The sequence below is a fragment of the Ceratotherium simum genome, chromosome 3, assembly GCF_057802395.1.
Source record: "Ceratotherium simum simum isolate JZ-2026a chromosome 3, ASM5780239v1, whole genome shotgun sequence".
NCBI classification, from domain to species: domain Eukaryota; kingdom Metazoa; phylum Chordata; class Mammalia; order Perissodactyla; family Rhinocerotidae; genus Ceratotherium; species Ceratotherium simum.
In genome coordinates, this window is record NC_141902.1 from 4,513,579 (window position 1) to 4,538,777 (window position 25,199).

At 36.5% G+C, this 25,199-nt stretch overlaps 1 protein-coding gene across 1 annotated transcript in view; it reads left to right on the top strand.

Moving 5' to 3' along the window:
* The window catches only part of MDGA2 (MAM domain containing glycosylphosphatidylinositol anchor 2), a 791,668-nt gene that overhangs the window by 555,909 nt on the left and 210,560 nt on the right, over positions 1–25,199 (top strand). Inside the window, exon 7 of the mRNA XM_004436360.3 lies at positions 18,166–18,495. Within this exon, the coding sequence (XP_004436417.2) occupies positions 18,166–18,495 (330 nt within the window). The remainder of the gene's footprint in view (positions 1–18,165; positions 18,496–25,199) is intronic.

Genomic DNA, 25,199 nt, shown 5'->3' on the forward strand with positions numbered 1-25,199 from the left:
AATTTGGAAAGGAATCAAGTTGTTGCACTAAGTCTAGGAGGATAGTGAGACACAAGAGCTAATAGTTATCAACAAACAAAGGAGCAAAAACCAAAAAAAAAAACTGACACAAACTAAAAATACATGTCTGTCTGTAGCCAGTCAGTGAAGGGAAAGAAGTAGTTTTGTCATAATCAGAAGATACCTATTGCCTCGCCTAAGCTCAGCAAAGTAAATTGATGGTGATAGGTTCTCAAATTTTCAAGAAAAAATGCAAAACTATGTTTCAATTCTTTTTCCAAAAAAAGCGGGGACATATGTAATACATTTTAGAGTAAATACTTTTAAAAACTTAATCTTTTAAAGTTGTGGCCTCAAAATGGTGTATTTTCAGTTATACAAAAAAAACTTTTTATAAATCCAAAATGTTTTCTCTGACTTTCCAACTGAATGAGTTTTAACTTTGTTGTAAGCAAAAATTTTATCTGTTAAAAAAAAAATCACACACACACAAAAAAAACAAGTAGAATTGTGCAGGATGTTCAGGTAAGGAAATGTTCTCCAGATCAGCTAAATTTCAATTAATACTCTATTTTGTTACCATGTAATGAAACAAAATGTATGAGGCTAATGTATTGCTCCATCACCCAGGTCAAAGGAGTGGATTCAGGAGAATTAATTGTGAGACAATCTTTAGAATAATAGCTTCATAAAATTCTCATTGATTTGTTCCCGAGTTTCATGTGGACCTCCAAATAAAGATGCATGGTCCACATAATATGCTCTCAAATATGTGTTTCTCTTATTAGATTATATTTACAGATAAAATAAGAAGAAAAGTGGGGAGTCAGAGTAATTAAAGATGTTTAAAAAATAGTGCTCATTGGGTAGCATATGTATATATAATATACACACACACACACACACACACACATACACACATGCTGAAATATGTCGTACTTTGATAAAACGTGGCACCCTACTTCCAGCAGCCCATTGATACATCTTCATCTGGCCTGACCGAGATTTCAGTGTTATACATGGCCACGTATATGTGGAAAATGTAAGAGAAATGTATCATTTTTATTTCAAATCACAAACAATTATGGATATCAATGAAAAATGTTACATATCGTGTATATTAGATGGTTCCACATTTTAGATTATTGATTAATTTTTCCAAAATATCTGCAGAATTGCCAAAACAGAGTATTAATAGTTTTATTTTTTTTCCCTATTAAGTATTTTTCAGAATGACAGATCCTTTGTTATAATTCAGTTAAGAAAAATATTCGGCAACAAGACTCTACATGATTTTGAGGAGTAGTTCACAGAAGGCATGAGGTATTTTTCGGGCACCATCACTGATTGGCACCCACTTGTGTGAGGAGGATTAATCTATTTGCTTGAAAAATATTTTATTGAGTAAAAGTCAGGTTCCCTGCCTAGTTTTATTTGCTAATTATTTTTTTGTATTTTATATTGATATTTCATATTAATTTTTTCTATCACTAATGATTTTCAAAGTGTCATAAAAGTTCAGCTTAGTTTAATATGAGGAGAATAATCTAGAGATATAAAACACAAACTCCATTATTATCATTGGAGCTACAGATTTTAAATCTGTGGGCGTAAATAGCAATAATAAACCAGCTGTCTTTTTAGTTTATCCGTCAAACAATTTCTTAAAATAAGAAAAAATAATTGACAAAGTTGGCTACATTTGTTCAGGTTAATGATTAGGTGACAACAATCAATATGATAACTACTTGCAAATAGCTTCAGATATGTCCCCAATGGATGAGCAGTGTTCTATCTTTGTTTATCCTATCTGGTCTTGCATATCACCAACCTAAGTGTAAGACATGGGAAGACAGTGTGCTCAGGAAGGGAGTGATATGAAGTACCTCTGTATTCAGGAAGCTTGTGAGTCCAGAGAACACAAAATATTTTGAAAAACAACTATTTACAAGAGGGTTTTCTGACACATGTAGAGTAGTGGCAATTCCTCTGTTTAATTGCGTGAATTGGGGAAAGTATTATGAAGGAGATGACATTGGGTCTGGAGTCCAGGAACCGGGCGGGACGTGGACACACAGCACGGAGAAGATGCCCCCACCCCGTGAATGCGGTGGCAATGGCGAATTCCGGGAACCCGACAACAATAAAGGACAAGGGGGAACAGATAGCTTATATGGAAGAAGGTGTCAGTAATGAGAGAGAGGGGACAACATCCAGATCTTCCTTCAAGTGGAGATGCGAGTAGTTTTAATTGAGGCGCGTGGGCTCTGAGTGCTGCGGCGGGAGAAACCCAGCAGGTGGTTGGAGTTGAGCAGCTGTACCTGAGCGGTGGGGCTGCGGCGTTTGCTGAGGTGGCGTCGGTGCTGAGACAAAACTGTGGGTGAAAAGCCAGTTGTGAGGTGAGAGTGGAGACAGAGAAGAGGAGCCCAGATTCCGGACAAAGGAAGCGGAAATAGAGTGGGTCTGGGAGCCAGAAACAAGAGGTCAGGACAGGTTCCACTGCAGGGACGCTGGGCCCAGCTGCAGCTCTTTGAGACGTGTCCCCACTGGCAGTTGTTAAAGGTTCTGTTACTGGTGGGAATCAAAACTAGTTTGAAAGAGGTTCAAGGTGAGTGCTTTGTATACACTATTAATGTGTTGACAGTGAGAAGGAAAAGAGAGTATAGAAGAGGTGGCCCAGGAGATAAGACGGTTGAGGGAAGGCTATCTGCTTTATGTGGTTGTTGTTGCTTTGTTTTGTTTTAATTGATGAGGAGATTCTGACCATATTTAAGGATACATGGGGAGGACTGTGTTGTGAGGGAAGATTTAAGAAAAGGAGAGGAGAAAAGTGAAGGTGTGTGATATTCCATGTGAGCTGGAGCTGAGATCAGGAGAACAATTTAAGGTTAACCCTGAAAGGAGGATCAAACTTGCATCCTCAGAGACAGGAGGGGATGGAAATGAGTGGCTGAAGTCACAGAGAAATACGTTTTGTGGAGTCGTGAGGGGATTTGGTAGAGTTAGTAAAAGCCGAACTAAACCCAGGTGTTGGTACGTAAAAATCTCTGTTCCATGTGACCCACAATGCTGCCACTCTCTGCAATGACCTTTCATCATCTTAACCCTCTGTCCCCCCTCTTCCTCTAATTCTCAGGCCTTCCTGCCTCATCCATGGTAACTCGTTACTGTTTTTTTTTTAAGTATTCCCTTCCATAATACCTAGTTCTCTCAATCCTTGTCTTTATTGCACTGTAAATAAAATGATTTTATGCCTCTCTCCACCACTAGGCTCTTCATCTTTGTGCCTTTGGCAGCGAGCACAGTGATATGTACATTGGGAGTGCTCTGGAAACATTGCCTAGAAAGCAGCTGATGTTGCTGTTGGCTTACTCTGTGTTGCTATCAGCTTACAGTTTCATGCATCAATTTTGTCATCTCCATTTAACAGATGTGGGAGATTGAGTTAATTGCAGAAGATCACACAGCTAATAAGTGATAAAATCATATTAGAACTCAGACAGTCTGACCCCGGAATACTTACTCTTCACTGTTCTCTGTATTGACTCTCCAAGAAGTCATTGGCACTCAGAAGAAAGTTGATGGGCTATGAATCTCTTGATTCCAAATTATACACATATTAATTTTTTTAGATTTTCCAAAATGAAGCTTCGTTATATTGTTAATACTTTGAGAGTTAGAACTTCTTAGGTAAAGAAGGATGACCTTAAGTTACTGAATATTGACCACACTTAACATCTTTATCATTTTGTGAAGAAATCTAGACGTAATAAGTATTTCTGTGGAACTTTCCTTGGGCTTTGGCTATACTGAAAGGAAGTAGTTGCATGTTAAGCTGTGTGAGGTCAATTTAGACACTTTTGTTATTGATACTTACGGGAGCTGCTCCTTAATAATATTTCAAGTGTCATAATCGGGCCTTGAAAGCCTTGTAAAGTAAAAAGATATGCTGTGGCCCCTTTTTAGCATGTCCTTTAATAACTTAATAATCCTTCTGGATAAGCTGAAGACGTGCCTTGTTCCCTTCTGGCTCTGCATTTCTAGAGGATAACCGTTTTCTAAGACAGCGGTTCTCAATGGACTTATTAAAATGCACATGGCTGCGTTCTGCCCCAAGAAGTGCAGATTTAATGTGAGGTGGTACCCAAGAACTTGCATGTCTAACAGGTTCCTGGGTTGTCTTGTTGGTATTGGTCCAGGGTCCACACTTAGAAAACTACTGCTCTACACCATAGATGTCATCGTTTTAATTTCGAAGAGTAGGAATAACTTCATGGATTTCCGGCCTTTTCATCTAATCATTTCCTTTGAGAATGAGTTCAGATCAACTCTTCCAACGTGGAAGTCATTGTTTCTGGTAAATGAGTCCTAACACTGACCTGGCTGTGTCCAACAACTCTCTAGGTAATGTAAACAGTTGATTCAACATGGGGATATATGGAGAAACCATTTTTTTCTCAAGGTGCTCAGCATTTTTCACTTCTTAACATTGTGTTTTCACTGGCTGTCGATACCATGTAGACCCCCCTATCTGGCCCTAACCACAGCTATTCCTCTATCCACCTCTTTACAGAGCCTGGGTCCTAGTTTGGCTTCTCTCCTTTCTCAGAGTATGTGAATCTTACTGCTATGTCAGTTAACAGTTAAAGTATATATTCCCATATAACTCTGAGCAGATGACATCTATAACACCATCCTCCCCGCCACAACCACCAATGACAACCTCCCTGGGCTATTCTCATAGAATATAAACTTGTATTCACTCCCGCTTAATACTTACAAGACACTGTCTTTGGGTTGATCTTTGAATTGAGACTGAACAACTGTGCACCTGGACTGTGCTCCTTTGGTTCCTATATAAAATTGCTGTAATTAACTCACTTGGAGGGACAGATTGATAGCCCTATGAATCATTGTTATGATCACCATAGGGATGTGGTTAAAAATGCTGCTCACTGTGTGTGTGATTTATGCAAGTTCAGAAGACAAGTTCCACTCAGAGATCTCTGAACCAGTAATAGATTTTTTGTTGTTTGTTTGAGTTGGAGTATCTTTAACTTACAGACACTGTAAAATACAAAATTAGTATTTCTCTTTCTGCCTTTGTTCCTGTAAAGATCAGAGCCAATTTATGGCCTAACTACCAATTGTACAGGATGTAAAAACATTTCTATACCACCATCCTTTTGACCTGATGTTATCTGAATATTTGCCACAATTTTCTCACTAAAAAGAGAAAAAACTGTAATGTGTATTTCTAAAATCTGCTTTAAAGACTCCTAGAGCAAGGTAGGGTGTACTTTTTAAAAAGGAAATGTTACACATTTCTCTTTATGACATATATATTAAAGTTAGTTTTAGAGTCAGTCTCTTCACAACTCGTTTTAGCAGTCCTGTCATCTGTTGGTTAACCCACAAATCCAGACCCTTGTCCTGTGGTCTATTATCAGAAACTCTAGACCCATGGGGCATTAAAGATTAAATAGGGCTTACCGCTTTGGAGGAAGCATAGCTTTATAAAGAGATTAAATTAACCTCTTTAACTCTCAAATACACTTGTACTCATGTGACATTTTATCTTTGAACAACATACCATAGTGTGTGTGTGTGTGTGTGTGTGTGATAACCATAAGCATTATTTTCTTTGGTGTTTGAAACTTTGTAGCAGTGAATTTTCTAGATTGATCCTACTTTCCTCTATTTCAATAATGCACAAGACTAAATTTAATGACGTGAAAGAAAAATTGCGCCAGACGTATTATAAAACTGCAAGGAAGATTGTATTCAGGACATTTGCAGTAGGGACCAAGACTATTTCCGTAGAGGAGAGGGAATAAACACGACTCTGCTGAAACAGAAGGTGGAATGATTTTTAAATGCTGTAGTGAGCTAGTGGAAAAGTAGTGCAAGATACTGGGGGGAGGTCGGTCAATGTGATTAAACCATCTTTGCTTGCTAAGTGGTTTTTTCACTTTTTGAAGTTAGGCTCCTACCCTCAAGTAGAGACTGGGAGGTAGACGCACGATCTCCTTCAGTGATTACTTTTTAAAGAAACGGCCCCCAGATCCTTGAGAAAGACATTTCTTAAGACATTCTGGCTGGGAGAAGATTTACATCTCAAAGGGGCAGAGAAAGAATTTACAATTGCGAGTTTTCTAAAAGTTAAGAAAAGGGAGGTCAGGGGCCTGGAGTCGGGAAGAAACCTATCCGACGTTTAGTCATGCTGAGGGGAATGTCTAGTCGGCCTTGTCAGTGGTATTGTTCTTCAACTTCTCACGAAGTAGGATAAGATAGTTTAGATAAATTCCTAGTGAATACAGATATTTTTCATTTGGTCATTCAATAGATCTAGGTTATTTTCCTTGCTCAGTAATGTTAAAATGAAAGGATATATTTAAATGATTTAACCGTTTTTTTAAATTGAAGTATAATTGGCATACAATACCCTATTAGTTTCAGGTGTGCATCATAGTGATTTAATATTTATATACATTATGAATTGATCACTACTAAGTCTAGTTATCATCCATCACTATACAAAGTTATTACAATATTATTGACTATATGTCCTATGCTATGTATTGCATCCTCATGACTAATTTATTTTATAATTGGGAGTTTGTACTTCTTAATCTCCTTCACCTGTTTTGCTGCCCACCCCCAACCCCACCCTCCTCTGGTAACCAACAGTTTGTTTCCTGTATCTATGACTCTGTTTTTGTTTTGATTTATTTGTTTGTTTTGTTTTTTAGATTTCACATATAAATGAAATAATATGGTATTTGTCTTTCTCTGTCTGACTTATTTCACATAGCGTAATCCCCTCTGGGTCTATCCATGTTGTCGCCAGTGGCAGGATTTCATTCTTTTATATGGCTGAGTAATATTCCATTGTATAAATATGACACACCTTTTTCCATTCACTTATCGATGGACACTTGAGTTGCTTCCGTTATCTTGGCTGATGTAAATAATGCTGCAGTGAACCTAGGGGTGCAAAAATCTCTTCGAATTAGTGTTTTAGTTTTGCGCAGATAAATACTCAGAAGTGGAATTGCTGGATTATAAAGTAGTTCTATCTTTAATTTTTTGATGAACCTCCATACTGTTTTGCATAGGTGGCTGTGCCAATTTACATTCCCACCAGCAGTGAACGACAGTTTGCTTTCCTCCACGTCCTCGCCAACACTTGTTATTTTTTGTCTTTTTGTTAATAGCCATTCTGACAGGTGTGATGTGGTATCTCACTGTGGTTTTGATTTGCACTTTCCTGATCTTCAGTGGTGTTGAGCACCTTTTCATTTCCCTGTTGGCCATCTGTATTCTTTGGAAAAATGTCTATTCAAGTCCTCGCCCCATTTTTTAATTGGGTTTTTTTTTTTTTTGACATTAAGTCGTGCAAGTTCTTTATATATTTAGGATATGAATCCCTTATCAGATGTACAATTTACAAATATCTTCCCCTAATAATAAGCTATTAGAAAGAGAAATTAAGAAAACAATTCCATTTACCGTTGCATCAAAAAGAATAAAATACCTAGGAATAAATTTAACCGAGGAGGTGAAAGACCTGTACTCTGAAAACCTTGGGACATTGATGAAAGAAATTGAAGATGACACCAATAAGTGGAAAGATATACTGTGCTCATGGATTGGAAGAATTAATATTGTTACAATGTCCATACTGCCCAAAGCAATCTCCACATTCAGTGCAATCCTCGTCAAAATACCAATGGCATTTTTCACAGAACTAGAACAAAGAATCCTAAAATTTGTATGGCACCACAAAAGATCCCAAATAGCCAAATTAATCTTAAGAAGGAAGAACAAAGCTGGAGGTATCACGCTTCCTGATTTCAAACTATATTACAAAGCTATAGTAATCAAAACTGTATGGTACTGGCACAAAAACAGACACATAGATCAATGGAATAGAATAGAGAGCCCAGAAATAAACCCACATATATGGTCAATTAATCTATGACAAAGGAGGCAAGAATAAATGATGGGGAAAAAACGGTCTCTTCAATAAACGGTGTTGGGAACATTGGACAGCTACTTGCAACAGAATAAAACTGGACTGCTGTTTCACACCATATACAAAAATGAATTCAAAATGGGTTAAAGACTTGAATGTAAGACCTGAAACCATAAAATTCCTAGGAGAAAACATAGGCAGTCTGCTCTTTGACATCAATCTTAGCAATGTCTTTTTGGACCAGTCTCCTCAGGCAAGGACAACAAAGGCAAAAATAAACAAATGGGATTACATCAAACTAAAAAGCTTTTGCACTGCGAAGGAAAACATGAATAAAACGAAAAGGCAACCTACTGAATGGGAGAAGATATTTGCAAATAATACATCCGATAAGGAATTTAACCATTATTTTAATTTAAATTGCAATGTGTATGGATCTGGTCGCAGTGTTTTGTGTCTCAAAAAAGAACAAAAACAAACAAACAACAATCTCGTGTCCCGAAACATGGGCAGCAAAATGAAAGGCAAAAGATTCAAGAAAAACTCCTTGGTCTGCAATTATGGCAAAATGATTCATAAAAATCCTTTCTCAACCAAGACTCACTTTATCCTTACTGTTTAAGTGATAGAATCCAAATGAACTAGAGAACTAGGGAACGTGTCATGACAATTGCAATGCAAAATGAGCAAAGCCAACTGATTTATTTATTTTCTTAAATATTATCTCATATTTTACCAGTCACAGAAGCCAGTAGAAAAGAGATTTTCAAGAAGGAAGAAAGAATCAGTAAAGTGAAATGAAGTGCACAATGTAAGTGATATAAAAATGGAGAACTAGAAAATGTCATTGTGTTAACTGGTTAAGAGGTTATTGCTAACCCTGAGTCCTTGGTGCCAGAACAGCACCGGTGAACGCCAGTGTGTGAACTGTACCAGTGAATGAGTGCATGCCGAAACAGGGGAGGCCACTGGTGGTGCACTTTTTTTTTTTTTAAAGAAATATGCTACAAATAGCTTGAAGGATTATTAGGGTTAAGAGTGTTCTAAGTTGAGATGTGACCTAAACAGTTTTCTACTCTGAGAGTAAATATCTTATGGAAGAGAAAATATTGAAATTTCAAAAGAAAGTAGAGAACCAAAAGAATGTGGAGCATCAGGGTCCAGGGACAGAGGGTGGCAGGCGGGCAGAATGAGTTTTGGAAAGGAGAAAGGCCACCGCTTTTGAGACAGAAAATAAGGAAAGCAAGAAAAATAAAGAAAAGTTTTTAGTTTCTGTTAGTCTCATTATATTCATCCAGTTTTCACTGCGACGTGATCAATTACATAAATATTAAGGCTGTACTGTTTTCAAAACGACTTCAAAAGAACTATATTTAGCACAGGCCTTCTAAGCTGCAGTTCATGTTACAGCTGTTTCTAGTCCTACGTCTTTAAAAACTAATAAAAATATCATTTACCCTGGACATGTTCTCATTTTTCACAGTGAACGAGTATTATTAAATTTGATAGAAAAGGTGAGCTCAAAATACCTACTAATTTTTAATGTCATAGGACCAGTACGTTGTGCTGATGAATATTTTCCTACTCAAATAACTGGTGCTAAGACGTCATGCTATGTCAAATGGCGTTTACGTTATAGCCACATTATGAAAATGTTTGTTTCTATGTATGACATTATATAGACACGTTGATAATGTGTGGGCGATATGTGTTTTCTCCTTACTTAAGATAGGCCTGAAATGATAAGAATGGCAAAATAATAATGATTATAATAATGTTGTTAATTCAGTCCACTTCTTTTCCCCGTTCTCAAGGAAGGGCTTACACCTAAAAACAAAATTTGTGCCCACCTGAAAGATTCTTTCTTACTTTAATTCCGACCCAAAATACTTACCTGCAGTTATTCTACTGAGCAAGGACATTTAAAAGACAATTAATATTCAACTATATTTTGCTTAAACAACTTGAATGATTAACTGTAGTAATTAGCTTTGAGTAAATTCACAAAATAAATAGAGCCTTGATGCTACATAATTAAATAGAACCTCAGCTTCCTCTCAGCATCTAATTCTGCATTCAAATTATCAGGGTGCTGTCTTACACCACTTTTAGGAAATGGGCGTAATGATTTTTTTTGTTCTTGCATTGTTAATGAACTTTTATTCAGACTATAGATTGACAATTGGAGTTGTTTGATAAAGGGAAGTGAGTATAAGAATGCCTAATAGTATATAAGGAAAAAAAGACCTTCCAACTGCTCTCCATCTTCTAGAAGCTTTAATAGTCCTAATAATAACACTTTAAGTGTTTTTTTATAACAATATATGGTGTACATAAATAAATATTATTATTATTTCCTCAAGCAACTGAACTAGATTGTCTTACTAGCTTATATCAGTAATTGCAAATTGTAATAAATCAGACGGAGAAAGACAAATACTGTATGACTTCACTCATATATGGAAGATAAACAAACGAACACATAGATACAGAGGCCAGAATGGTGGTTACCAGAGGGGAAGGGGGGAGAGGGAGGGCACAAGGGGGAAGGGGCACATAATACGCTTAATTTTTCAAAATGTGCATTTCCAAGATAGGAACAAACTGAGGAATTAAATTTTTAAAAATGCTGATTGATTGATGAAGGAAAGAAATACAGTGCTGTTAGTGCAGACAGGTTTATTAGATGGCTCTAAAATATGTTTTATAACTTCAGTGTGCCATTAGATACATCTTAACTTTAAAAATCAAAATATTTCTCCCGTATTTTAGTTTTTTCAATCATAAATTTTATTTTCATTGGAGAGTTGTATCTTGTCAATTATTTTGTGATGCTTATAATGAGAATGCCTAAAACGTCAAGAATGGAATCTAATTTTAGAATCTTTTCAATGATTCTCATCAATTGATAGATTCTCTTACTTTATTCTGTGGGATACTAGTCCTGAATGATGTTCCACAAATAAAGAGTTTTTTGATAAATGCTGTCAGCCCCCCACGAGTATTGTGATGTGCATGTTCACAGCTCTGAAAAGTTCTGCAGAAAACCAAACTTTTTTTTTATTGATTACTTATACACTTTTTCCGAGTGTTTTTATTTTTTTAAACATTAGTTTATAACATTATGTAAACTTCAGGGATACCTCATTATATTTTGACTTCTAGGTACACTACATTGTGTTCACCACTGTAAGTCTAGTTGCCGTCCATCCATCACTGTACCCACGTGCCCCTTTCCCTGTTTCTCCCTCCCCCTGGCCCCTTCCCCTCTGGTAACCACCAATCTGTTCTCTGTATCTATGTTTGTTTGTTTATCTTCCAGATGTGTGAGAAATAATTCAGTATTTGTCTTTCTCTGTCTGACTTATTTCGCTTAGCATAATGTCCTCAAGGCCCATCCATGTTGTCGCAAATGGCACAAATTCATCCTTTGTTATGGCTGAGTCATATTCTGTTGTATATACATACCACATCTTCTTTATCCGTTTTTCTGTTAATGGGCACTTAGGTTGCTTCCAAGTCTTGGCTATTGTGAATAATGCTGCAGTGAACATAGGGATGTATATATCTTTTCAAATTAGTGTTTTCATGTTCTTTGGATCAATACCCAGAAGTAGAATAGCTGGATCATATGGTAGTTCTATTCTTAGTTTTTTGAAGACTCTCCATACTTCTTTCCATAGTAGCTGCACCAATTTACATTCCCATCAACAGTATATGAGGGTTCTCTTTCCTCCATATCCTCTTCAACACTTGTTATTTCTTGTCTTTTTAGTTGTAACCATTCTGGTGGGCATAAGGTGATATCTCATTATGGTTTTGATTTGCAATTCCCTAATAACTAGTAATGTTGAACATCTTTGCATATGACTGTTGGCCATCTGTATATCTTCTTTGGAAAAAGGCCTGTTCAGATCCTCTGCCCATTTTTTGATCCAGTTGTTCATTTTTTTTTGTTGAGTTGTGTGAGTTCTTTATACATTTTGGATATTAACTTCTTATCAGATATATGGTTTGAAAATATCTTCTCCCAATTGATAAGTTGTCTTTTCATTTTGTTGATCGTTTCCTTCACTGTGCAGAAGCTTTCTAGTTTGATATAGTACCATTTGTTTATTTTTCTTTTGTTTCCTTTGCCATATTCAAAAAGATACTACTAAGCCTGGCGTTAAAGAGCGTACTGCCTATGTCTTCTAGATGTTTTATGGTTTCAGGTCTTACATTCAAGTCTTTAATCCATTTTGAGTAACTTTTGTGTGTGGTGTCAGATAATGGTCTACTTTCATTCTTTTTCACATGTCTGTCCAGTTTTCCCAACACCATTTATTGAAGTGATTTTCTTTTCTCTGCTGTATGTTCTTGGCTCCTTTTTCGAAGATTAGCTGTCCAGAAATGTGTGGGTTTATTTCTGAGCTGTCAATTCTGCTCCATTGATCTGTGGGTCTGTTTTTCTGTCAGTATCACGCTGTGTTGATTACTATAGCTTTGTAGTATACTTTGAATTCAGGGAGTGTGATACCTCCAGCTTTGTTCTTTTTTCTCAGGATTTCAGAAAAGCAAACTTTCGCTCATATAATCAATCCCCAAACTTTATTTGTTCCGTTTTCTTTTAACATGATTCCTATTAACCTTTTTCTGAAACAGGTTTTGGCAAATACTATTGCTTAGATGTCAATTTTCTTCCTTTTTCCTTAGAAATGATTGTCAGCTGAGCTCTAAAGCATGTAAACAAGCCCTTTTGCAGGAAATTCAGTCCCCTTTACAAAGCAGGGATGAATCACACCTATCACGTTTGGTAGCTGATGTCCCTGACACATTATATGACCAGGACACATAACCAGCCAGTCAGAGGCTGTGATAGAATGAGGTCTCCTGAGTTTTTCTGTACAGATCCTCTTTCTCACGATATTCCTATAGTAGTAATACTGTTTGTTCATCAAGTCTTCTTCTGCTCCCACAATAAAACCCCTGAGTCCTAGAGGACGGCAAATCTCTTCTCTTTTCTCTATCCTATTTCCCCTCATGCATCTCAGAACATAAGACTACCAAACAAAAACAGAATTATTAGACATATTAGACTAAATGGAAACAAGTGGAATCCATAAAGTTAATGCTTTGAAATGTCAACTTTTATTAAATCTGATGAAAACTATTGAAGACCAACTCTAACAAGGAACTAGCGTCAGAAGAATAAGGCGTGACCCCCTCCCCAGGTGTTCACAGTCGTCCAGAGGTGAAAGGTTGATGCAGATAATAGGACAGATGCTAATGCTAATAGGACAGATTATATATGCCATCATTTACTAAATTGCTTTGGTAATGTAATGTATTTCCAACTTTTATTCACTTGACATCCAAGGCTGCTTTTTTCACTCAAATATTTTTATTGTCTTTAACAGAGAATAAATTGGTAGAAAATCAATTTTTATTTATCTGATTACACTATTAATGATTTCTAGATTCATTCCTCTCAGCAACATTTTGCCAGTTTTTCATGTTGACCAGAATCTTACTGGGATTATAAGAAGTGGTATGTTTGGAGATTTTTAACTAATTTGTCTACTTGGAATGGTGATCATGGGTCACTCTGTGTCTCATCATCCTTCTGAAATAGATTCTTAGCAGAGGTTCAGAAGCTGACATCTGATATTTCTTATCTCCAACGAGAGACTTTCTCATTGAAATTTAAAACATTGTCATTTTTTGTTCTGTCTACAAATTGTTTTTTATTATGGAACTACTATGTGTTGAATAGCTTATGGAACATTTGACAAACAAATCAGAGCATTTTATAGTTTTAAGTCTATAGCTACAAGCAAGATACAGTCTCACAGCCTCCTCTTTGGCTTTATCTGCATTGAGTTTGTATCCCTGGAAGCCAGAAGCCTAGACTTCTCCAAAGCCAATGGTCTCTCACTCAAGCATAAACTCAAGAAGTAATCTAATTGTAAATAATGGAAGTCTTCTCTGGAACTATAGACGTTCACAGGCAGAAATCCACTTTGATCTCTAGGGGAGGTCGGCAGCGAGCCTGCCCAGACCTCTGAAGTATCTTTGCTTTTGTAGATGGCTTCCTTCTATAAAGGAAGCACTTCTGTAAATCTCCAAGGAGAGGGAGTTCAGCAAGTGCTATTGGAGTGTCCTCGCGGGGAACATGTTGAAAGCAAATGTGGGCCAAGTTTGCATTCAGTTCTCACTATATTCAAAAAGGGGGCTATGGGTTATATTGCAATGTTTCTAAACTGATTATCCAGAACAGAGGCTCATCTTGATGCCAATTCTTTACATGCATTGCCAGACTAAACAAGTACCTTTTGAGGTTCATCCATCACAATTTATGATACATTAAGCTAAACCTAATGTTCTCTCAGGCTGGTATTAGGGGATTTTCAATATTCAGACTAAGAAATTGCATTTGGGGAAAGGGATTTCTCCTCTATTTTTCCATAGAATTTCTTTAGTTCTATAGAGTCTTGTTATGTCTATTGGACCCCTGTTATTCGCTGGTTCTAATGGCAGATTGATTTTCAGCATTTGAAATCTTAACTGGTAGCAGGAAATGACGTTAACATTGCGTGAACTACTATAAATTGTTCATTGAAAAAGAGAGTGTTTAATTATAAACGAAGGAACCTGCTTCCCAGTTGATTATATTAAACACTTAGTTTCGAAGCTCTGCACTATTGCTAATAAGCTATTTCTCACAATAGGCCTCAGAGGGAGCCTAGTACTATCACCTCCTATTTTTATAAATGATGCACTTGACCCATAAAAATTAGATTGCACATATTGGACCACATGGAAATCAAAAACTAGGATTAGGTTTCAAGTTCTTAGTGTACCTGTGCCTGGTTTACAGATCTATGCTCTTAGCTTTTTGAGCAGCCACAGTAAGTTAAAAAATCAAATAAATTTAACTGTCTTCTGTTGCTATAGATGGCTACATGCACACACACACTTTTTTTTTTTTTCCCTTAGAGCATCTCTGTTCTATATGCAAAACTAGATATTTTGTTATGGGGTAACATAAAACGAACTCAAAGAGATTCATCTCCAGTGAAATGATCCATGCTACTTATTCTGACGTTCCCTAACTTTAGCTCACTTGCCAGACTGTCCCTCTTTTCCTTTTCAGAATCTGTCATTCGGAAGACTAGTATGATTGACTTTGGCCAAATCATAGAATTGTCTGATACTGAGATCAACAAATGTTTGTGGCACTGAGTTCATGCTTATAAATCCACTTGATTATATTGTTTTCTATCAAAAAATATAGTTGCATATCATCTTTAATCTTATTCATTAATTGATTTCCAGATTTATAATCTTTAATATTTTTTACTTTGGATTTTGAAAGTTATTTCTCATGAACAAAACAGTCCATAACAGATAATAAAGATCTTGATTTCATGGTTTTTTTAACCGTGGCTTTTGAATTGTTTAGTAGTTTAAATCTAATTTGTCTGATGGGTTTGCAGTTCTCTCAATGTCCGTAGCACCTTACTATGTCACTATGCAGACAATGGAGGTAGAAAACAATGACTGCCTGGTAAATAAATGTTAACCGTGGAAACATCAGAGTTTTTTCTTGTGTTTGTATATGGCAACCAACATATAACTTTGGAATGAAATTTGTTTTATTGGTACTCCCATATGAAGCAATTAATAAATTAATATATATTTTTTAAACTTTTAAAATTATGAATTTTCTGTTTAATATTTTTATTTAGATTTATAATTTCACTATAGAAACAGGATAAGGAAAATTCTTACCAAATTAAAGGAAACTCACTTAAATTTTATGGTGCTAACAAAAGTAAATGCTTCTTGACACACTATTTTTTAGATCTATAAAAAAAGAAAAGGATGGGGGCCGGCCCTGTGGTTTAGCAGTTAAGTGTGCGTGCTCCACTACTGGCAGCCGGGTTCGGATCCGGGCACGCACCGATGCACCGCTTGTCTAGCCATGTTGAGGCGGCGTCCCACATACAGCAACTAGAAGGGTGTGCAACTGTGACATACAACTATCTACTGGGGCTTTGGGGAGAAAAAGGGAAAAAAGGGGAGGAGGATTGACAATAGATGTTAGCTCAGGGCCGGTCTTCCTCAGCAAAAAGAGGAGGATCGGCATGGATGTTAGCTCAGGGCTGATCTTCCTCACAAGAAAAAAAAAAAAAGAAAAGGATGTCTGTGATCTTATGATTTGCTTTGTGCTATAGAACTTCAATTACATCTGAATTATATGTGCACAATATTATATACCAAATATAGTAGCCAGATGTAGACATTTTCAGCACATTTCCCTTTCAATGTAAAGATATAATGTAAAGTCATTATTCAGTGTCTATTAAAATATAAATATATGACTCTAGGTAATAGAATGCCATAATTTCTCCTAATTTCATCCTAGAGTCATGTACCGATACAGATATGATTAGGAATAAATCAGGTTCGTAAGTTGCATTTTACTATGGAAAAATGTAACAAACAACAATATGAGAATGTGATTTAAATATTTGTCTTTTCGTGTTTTCATTAAGACTGAAGCTTTGTGCATTTTCTAAAAAATATTTTGGAAGATTCTCTTCTAAGATTCAAGATTCAGACTTCTTCAAACTTATAAAACAATTCATATCTATGCAGTGTGTGGCTTTTCTAGACATACGTATCCTAAGTGTTGGAGGGATAAATTGGACTATAATCTATGAGTACACAATTTACAATACATGAGAGTCAGGGTATGTCTGCTGTGTTCATCTCATGGAAATGGGGCCCCTCTTACTGCCTAGTCCTGAACAGGAGTCCTGTAAATATTTCTTCAATAAAAAGAAAGATATAAACATTGCTTTTGATATTAATTTATCTCCCCACACTAAGATGCAAAGAAGAAGGCAGAGGAAAATATTTGGGGCTTAAGAGTAAAGAAAATTAAAAGCAAAATTTTTTAAGATTTAAAACTGTATTAATCTCTAGTGCATTCTTACATAGTTCTACAGATTTCTATGATATTTCCTGGTCTTTATTGGACTAACTAAGGAAACTCAAGTTAAACTCAGGAATGGTAGCCAAACTGCAATTAGAAGCTCTTCAGTATCTGCAGGTCCTCTAAATTCACATCACCTTTCCAGTGTCATTATATATTTAGGTTTAATGGTAAAAGTGAATGGACACTATTTTATTCTGATAATTATGTTTCACTGCATTTGCTACATTTCATCTTATAGGGATGGCGATGTTAAGGGAGAGGGAAATGGGTAGAATGTTGGAAAAGAGAAATGTGTATACAAGAACATCCCTGCCATAAAAAGGAGCAAACTCTCTTCCGCATGGAGTCCCACAGTATCATTCAAAGTCAGGACCAGAGCCCTTGGGAAGCCGGTAGATGCTCCCCTGGCAGCCTCTGCTGGTTGTCACTGTTGACCCGGGTTGTGAGAACAGCCCTGACCTCAGACCCCGACGGCACTGCTGTTGGGACACACACACAGCATGTTTCCAAGCCGTCTGCCAAGAGGTTCTTTTGTCCATCTGCATGAGAGAGCCAGCAAACAGTTCCAACTAGAAACAGCCATGTGTGGTGGAAGAGAGCAGTCACAGCACGTGTTTTAAAAACACCTGTTTTTTCAGTTCAGATTATTTCAGCATATGAAAATGCCTCATGAAAGTGAACTGACTCAATTCTTACCAAATTTGGGCAGCATGTAGACACAACCTTAGAAGAATTTTCTTTAATATGACATTTGTGCAATATTTGAGTCATTTGGGAAATTGTGCCATAATTAAGGGCTGGCATAGGGAAGCAATTGGGCTTAATGATCCATATTATTATTTTTAATTCTAATACCTAATGACTTTATATAAACAGGTTGCACCATTTATTCAAAATTCAGTGGCGACAATGTTTAAGTATCATTTATAGACTTAAAAATTTTTATGTCACTGGAAAATATTATCCAATTTATAAAAATCAATGTTTAGAGTCTTCCAATGACTTAGGTCTTTAGATTATTTCTAGATTAGCTAAATGAGATTTATTGATATGCACACTACTTGGAAATGACAAAGAAATATGTATATATTTTATTTTAGTTGTTTTGCATTATTTCAGCCCAGAGATAATTACCTAGAGTGAATGAATCCCTAAGATTATGAAAGTAACACTAACTACTTATGGAATTTTTATGTTTTAGCATTAAAAAAAGGACGGTTTTGGATCACACCTGATCCTTATCACAAAGATGACAACATCCAGATTGGGCGTGAGGTGAAAATATCTTGCCAAGTAGAAGCTGTTCCTTCTGAGGAGTTAACATTTAGTTGGTTTAAAAATGGTCGTCCATTAAGAAGTTCTGAGCGGATGGTTATTACACAGACTGATCCAGATGTCTCCCCGGGAACGACAAACTTGGACATCATTGATTTAAAATTCACGGATTTTGGGACATACACATGTGTAGCATCTCTGAAGGGAGGAGGAATATCTGATATCAGTATTGATGTTAATATATCCAGCAGCACAGGTAAGAAGCATATTTACGATGCAAAAGATGTTCACAGTAATTTGTTTACATTCAGCAGACAAAATAGTCTTCAATCAAGCTAAGAACATTCTTGTTTTTCAAGTTTCCTAAGACCAAAATCCTAACATTCTGAATGCCCAATAAATATTACATTGAGAGACATCTTTACTTCTGTTTTGATTTGGATTTACATGAGGTTTTACAGAAATAGTACAAATAAAATTAGTGGCATTGGCTGTGATAGATATAGGCTTCCAGATTAAATAGTACCAGTTTCGGAGGTGGTGGGGGGTTGTAATTAACTAGGAACCCTCTGTAGAGCCTTAAATTATATTAATTAATACATTTAAACAATAAATGTCTAAAGAGTTAAGATAATTCTCAGAAATTTTAAACAGAAACTATTTAGTCCTAAGATAGATAATTTGAGTATTTAATTATAAGATATATAAAGAAATGTATTTTCCACCAATAAAAAACAATGATAAAGTTGTTAAAGTTGTAATTAGATGTGACGTTTCGAAGAAACTTATGATAGAATCTCTTTACAATGAAACTGGTGAAATATAAAAATATCGTTGAGTGAAATTCTTTCTAAGGTTAAAAATGAAAATATGTTATCAATTTTCTCTCAGTGCTATGTGCATCTGTAGATGAGGACACGTGCAGGGCTGCGGGGTGGGAGGACACACTCGCTGGACTCTCGGTGTTTGAAAGCCTGGGCTTCTATGAACTGTAATCAGTGTGCATTTGGAGGACTCCAAAGTAGCTTTCTTTGTTTTGCCAGCTTGTTGCCAGATTGAATTTTAATTTAAGATTTTTATATCATCCTAGGGTGAATAATACGTGTTGAAGACATGGAGCACAAATGTAGCTAGCAGACATGCTCTGTTTCGAGGCAGTTTAAACAGTGGGCTTTTGCTTTCTAGTCAGGCAGCATTTTGACTCGTGCACGTTAACAGGTTGACCTGTGATTGTGTGTTTTCTCATGACTCCAAATTGCAGTGCACATCGGATTGATTTCACTCCTTAAAGGATATAGGTCCATACTTCAGGCTGACCGAATGTGCTGACTTTTCACCATTCTGCATTATTTCTAAGGAATGGTCCATTTTCATCAGCTACAATTAATATAAAAGGAAGTTAGGGTGGTGAAAAGTACTTGTGTTTGGATGGGTGTCCTTTTCTAAGCAAAGCAACACCAACAATCACTATTTTTCATCTAACCTATGTTTCAAATGCTGCTAGCACGAGGGGATGACTCATTTTAGGATATCTAAGAGAAAGCTGTTGGTATGCCCAGTCAGTCATCATTTGTTTATGTATTCATTCAGTCAACATCCATTGATCGCCTACTTCAGTGTGCTAGGTGACCTCCCACTATGATAGTTCCTGTAAGCTTAAGAACAAGTTTGTAGGATCCAGGATCATTTGTCCTGATTTAGGAGGGATGATTTTCCAGAATTGGTCTCCACTTAACTATAAGCATTGCTTTGTTTGGTTGGTTGTTGTCCTAGTTTTGTTTGCTTGTGTCTTTTTCAGAACTAGTAACACTAACTCAGATCCAAAGAATCAATGCTCCTATCTAAAGAGACTTGTCTGATGGGAGCACAGTTCATACTCCACTAAACTTAGACAAAAGAAGGAGCACAAAATGGAGAGAAGGAGGGAACATTATATAATTACTCCCAAAATGATTGCTAACATTCATTTTTAAATAGACTAGTTATGTCACCTATTTGAAACTATGTTTTGTAAATGACAAAGTAGAGAAGATAACCGGCATTGATTCATGAAATTTCCAAAAATCCTAAAAGGAAAATGCCAAAAGATGATCAGAAAAGCAGAAAATATTCAAGAAATGCCTCTTAGTAATAGAAGTTGAGTTATAATAAAGTTTCTTAACTGTCACCATTTTGTCTGGTTACCAAACATAACAATCCTAGAGATAAAGGAGATATATTAAGTCCTCTTCCAAAACACTCCCCTTTGCTGTCCCCCGCCCACCACAGGCAGACCTGGCTATGGTCAGTCTCCTCCCTATAGGGGAAGCTCCATGAAGGCTGGGACTTTGTCCCTATTGTTGATTGTTGTGATCTCAGCATCGGGAACAATACACGACACTTAGTAGGTACTCAGTGAATAATTATTAAATAGAGAAATGAGCTACTTTGTGCACATAGCTGTCCTTTCAAGTTTTCTTTCCTCCTTCTGTTACCTCTGCAAGATGGACATTTGGTGTCTCTCTTCCTGTTCTTGTTGTAATTCCCTACTGATTTTAAGAAAAGCTATTCAATAAATCAATTTATACTATGATTTATCATGTTATCACTCTCAGGGGCAGGACTGGCTCCATAATTTGTGGTGTCAAGTGAAAATAAAAAAGTGGATCCCTTGCTCAGAACTTGCTAACAATTTTGTGATGGCAACATCAGAGCATGAAACCAAGCATGGGCCCTCTAAGGGTGACTGTGCAGGTGGCGTGCTCCTGGGGCTGGCCTGTGCAGGGGATTGTATTTTGATAGGGCGGCTTGGAGAAGACGGTGTTTAACCTGAAGGACGAGTCACTGAAACCGATTATGTACTCTGTCGTCATGTGGAAACTGGCTTTGATGTCCCATTTTGCTTACAGCAGAGTGGAATACCAGAGTACAGTATAAAGATCTGTAAATCTGAAGTTGCATGGTTCAATTGATATCAATAAAAATTATTTTTGTCCCCACCTGCTAGAAGACTACACTTAAAGCAGTGCTTTAGTATGAAATGTAGAGATATTCCCGGGATGGAGTTTCAACGCTGAGAACGAACGAGCTATAGCGTGGAGGAAAATGTTGGACTATAGTAGTTCTATGAGCTGTATAGGATTCAGAGGAAAGTCCCACACACAGGGTGAGTGAAGTCAAAGAGAAGGAAGCTACTGTTAAGACATAAGTGAATATGTGTGGCCCTCTTGGATGCTGGGTTTTGCTACTTCTATTGTTAATATTTTAGGGATTTAGGATTGACCAAGTGGTCAGTGATTTTCTTATGTGTTAAACATCAGCTATTTTAGGGAGACATTTTAAACTTAAAAAAAAATTTCTGAACCTTTTGTTTTTCATATAGACTCTTACATTGAATCCTAGTTTTACTGTGTTTTAAGAGACATATGTGAAACTTCTTAAGAAGAGGATGAGGTACCATAAGGTACTTTTGCCTAATACATTTGGAAAGCATTTTCTAATGACAGAGGCATGTCTGTAGATATGTTTTTGAGGACTTTTAAAACTGAAATATAAAATATGTCAGGAAGGTAAATACAAGTGTACGGAATTATTAATATTTTTAAAAGACAATGATTTGATTTTAGAAAAACTGAAAAGAGAGGCTACATGTATTTTGAAATTTGCCTCATGCATTTGATTGAATAACAAAAACTATGATATGTGTGATGATAGATTGTCTTATTTTCACAGTAATTCAACATTAGAAACTTTTTTTCCTCCTGATTCCTCCTGATTCTCTAAACATTCAAATTGTTTCATTGTGAGCATTTGTTGTTTTGTCAATTTAAAATTCATGGTTCTTGTAGATTCTTTTACTGTGTTATTGCTCTGTATCTGGATCTACGTCATATGGTGATAGAAAAGTGGGCCTTGCCCCTAAGGACCTTACCATCTAAGTCGTCAAATTACTTAGATGTCAGATGACTTAGAAATTAGGCACAATTATAGTGGGATGAAAGCTATACTTACTTCAAGTTTGATCAGACCTTGTAGGAATTGTGAATGCTTTTCTCAATGTGACCCAGGAAAGTGTCACAGAAAAATGACATTTGAGTTACATCTTGATGGAAGTAGCATTGTGATGGTGACAATGGAGGGAGGGTGCATTTGGCAAAATATACAAGATGAAGAAAGTCCCAGGAATATTATGTGATTCTTCACTCCTTGCTATTCTTGTAGGATTAATATGAATTGATATTAATATTAATATAAGCAAGTTATATTGGTATATTTCAATTTTATTATTATTACTGAAGCTATATTTTATCTGGCTAGACTACAGATGACTTAAAAAATACATTATAGTAATTATAAATTTATCCATTGAATATTAAATATACTGAAATTTTAATTGTTAACAATGCCATTTTGTAAAATGAAAATCCTTCACATACTGGCTGAATAATGCATGTGAATTTTAGCCTAAAATTTTGACAACAGTTAAAATCAACCCTTGAAATACTGTCACTTAGTTGTTATTCATTTACATAAATATAATTGTTACAGTGGTTTTTTAATCTTCAGAGGGCTTGCTGAAAAACATTTCATTGCCTCCTCCAGTGTTGTTCCGTGTTAAAGTCTTTGGGTGCTCATTAGCCTGCACGTATTCCTTTGCGTGACCTGACACACTTGTAGGTTGATAGTAAACTCAGAAGCATCTGCATCATGCCTAGAAGATATAAACAGTGAGACTGGTGATCTGTGGAATTCTCGTGGTGAGACATCTGCTGGGCAAATACAGCAGAAGACACAATACAGAGTAGATAATTTTTTCCTCTCTTATTAGAGTACATGAGCATTTTATATAGCAGAAAATGGAGCAGGATTTAGAGGATTAATCCAGAGACAGCAACATAAGTATAGGTGCACAGAGGTGCCCAGCTGAGAAAATGAGTTTGGAATTTTAGCTTTGCTGCTGACTACCTGACTAGTTACTATAAGTATGATAGTTAACAAATGTCTGTACAGGTATTCACATCTGTGAAATCAAAGTTCTCGATCACCTCGGGCTGTGGCACACAACACAGGATGCTTAATGAGCAGGAGGGCAAAAGAAAAATGACGAAGTCCACGTCACTGGATTTACTTCTTTGCATTTTTCCGGTTAAGGAAGAATAGAAACTCATGAAATTCTGCTGATTAAAACTGAAGTTCTATAGGATGACTACAGTGAATGATAGGTGGTTTTATGTTAGAGGGAGTCGGAATTAAGACTATCACATGTAGGACCTGACAGTGCTTTGGAGGAAGCAGGAGGAAGCACAGAGGAAGCTTCTATGCAGTCAAAAGTTAGGTAATTGGTTCCTGACTTACTGGACACAGAAAAATTTGTCTTCTTCCTGGACTCCAAAATTGTGAGGTTCAATCCATGACCTCCAAATTAATGTTGGAGAACAGAGGTCGGTAATCTTTTTCTGTAAAGGGCAAGATAGTAAATATTTCGGCTTTGCAGGCCATGTAGTTTCTGTTGCAACTGTTCTCTATTACAGTACAGAAGCTGGCACAGACAATAAAATGAATGGGCACAGCTGTGTTGCCATAAAACTTTATTTACAAAAACAGATGGTGGGCCATATTTTGCCTACAGACCATAGTGTGCTGATCTCTAACCTAGATTTTTGAAACCCTATTAAGAAATAAATAATAACAAAGCTGAACTCTATGGACTTACTAGGAAATTAAGTTAAACCCCCATGTAACTAACTGTTTTTTGTCTATACAAACAATATATTTTCTATAGATTGAGGCACAATCTCAGTCTTTCCCTATTCCTCACTTATGTGTATATTTTATTGGGTCTCTTGTTAAGCTGATCATCTTCAAGCTGATCAAGCTAGGGTGGTCCACATTCTAGAATTACGCTGCAAGGGTTCCTGAGATTACCTTGCAATTGCTCGTTTCATTCCTAACATCCAAGATTTTCTGCTGCTGTCTCTATTCTGTTTGTGAAGTCTTTCATCTATCTTTTATCTGTTTCCATATTTTTAAAGAATTGAATGGCTGAGGAGACAATGAAAGAAACACAACTTTAAAATGAGATACACTCTGAACTTCAGAGTCTCCTGATTATGGAGTCAGTTTCCTCTTTTCCAAATGGTTGATTGGCTACTTTTCACGCTGGCCTCAGGCAGGACTGGTTCATACAGACTGAATTTACTCTAAGTGCTGAAGCTTCCTCTCTCTCAGTTGACTCTGGTGCTTATTGGAAGGGGCAGTATATCTGTCCCTGATATGGGCTAGGAAGAAGCACAGTGTTTCAAGCAGTGAGTCAGTAGGGAGACTGTCACCCTAAAACACAAGGAATTATCTCTTCTACAGCCTTTCCCATTTTCTGTTCATAGGTTTCCTCTTCACCTACAGCATTGGGACTGGAACTAAATGTGGCCAACAGATATCTACACTGCACTGTGGTCCTTAGAGCCTTAAATTTTTATTGTGCTGAGTGAATTTCCCAGAGAGACACTGAACTGAAAAAGACTGTTTTCACTGACCCTGTACACAGAGCATTCTTTAGGAAATGTTGGGCTCTGCATACTCGCAGAGATACCCAATTCCTTTCATTGGTGCTTTCAGTAAGGGATGGTGTTAATGTTAGCCTGTATGTTAGGCCTGGTTATATAAATTCATATTTAGCTATGTAAAATTTACCAAGAAGAATATTATATGCTTAATCTTGCGTATTTGAAAATAGGTTTAACTCCTTAAATATGTTTTTATTTAAAATATTATTTAATAAGTTGGAATTATTTCTTCTCCTCCCTGATGGTAGTCTTGCATTGCGCAGTGGATGATGCAGATTTTCTACAGAGGAGACGTGTAAATGCGACAGTCTGGAAGTGTTGGGGGTGGCTAGGGGACTTGTCTGGAATCTGTGTTTGAATAAGTAATATGGCTTTTATTCAGATTGTTTGTTTAAGATGAGAAAAGAAAGATAGCAGA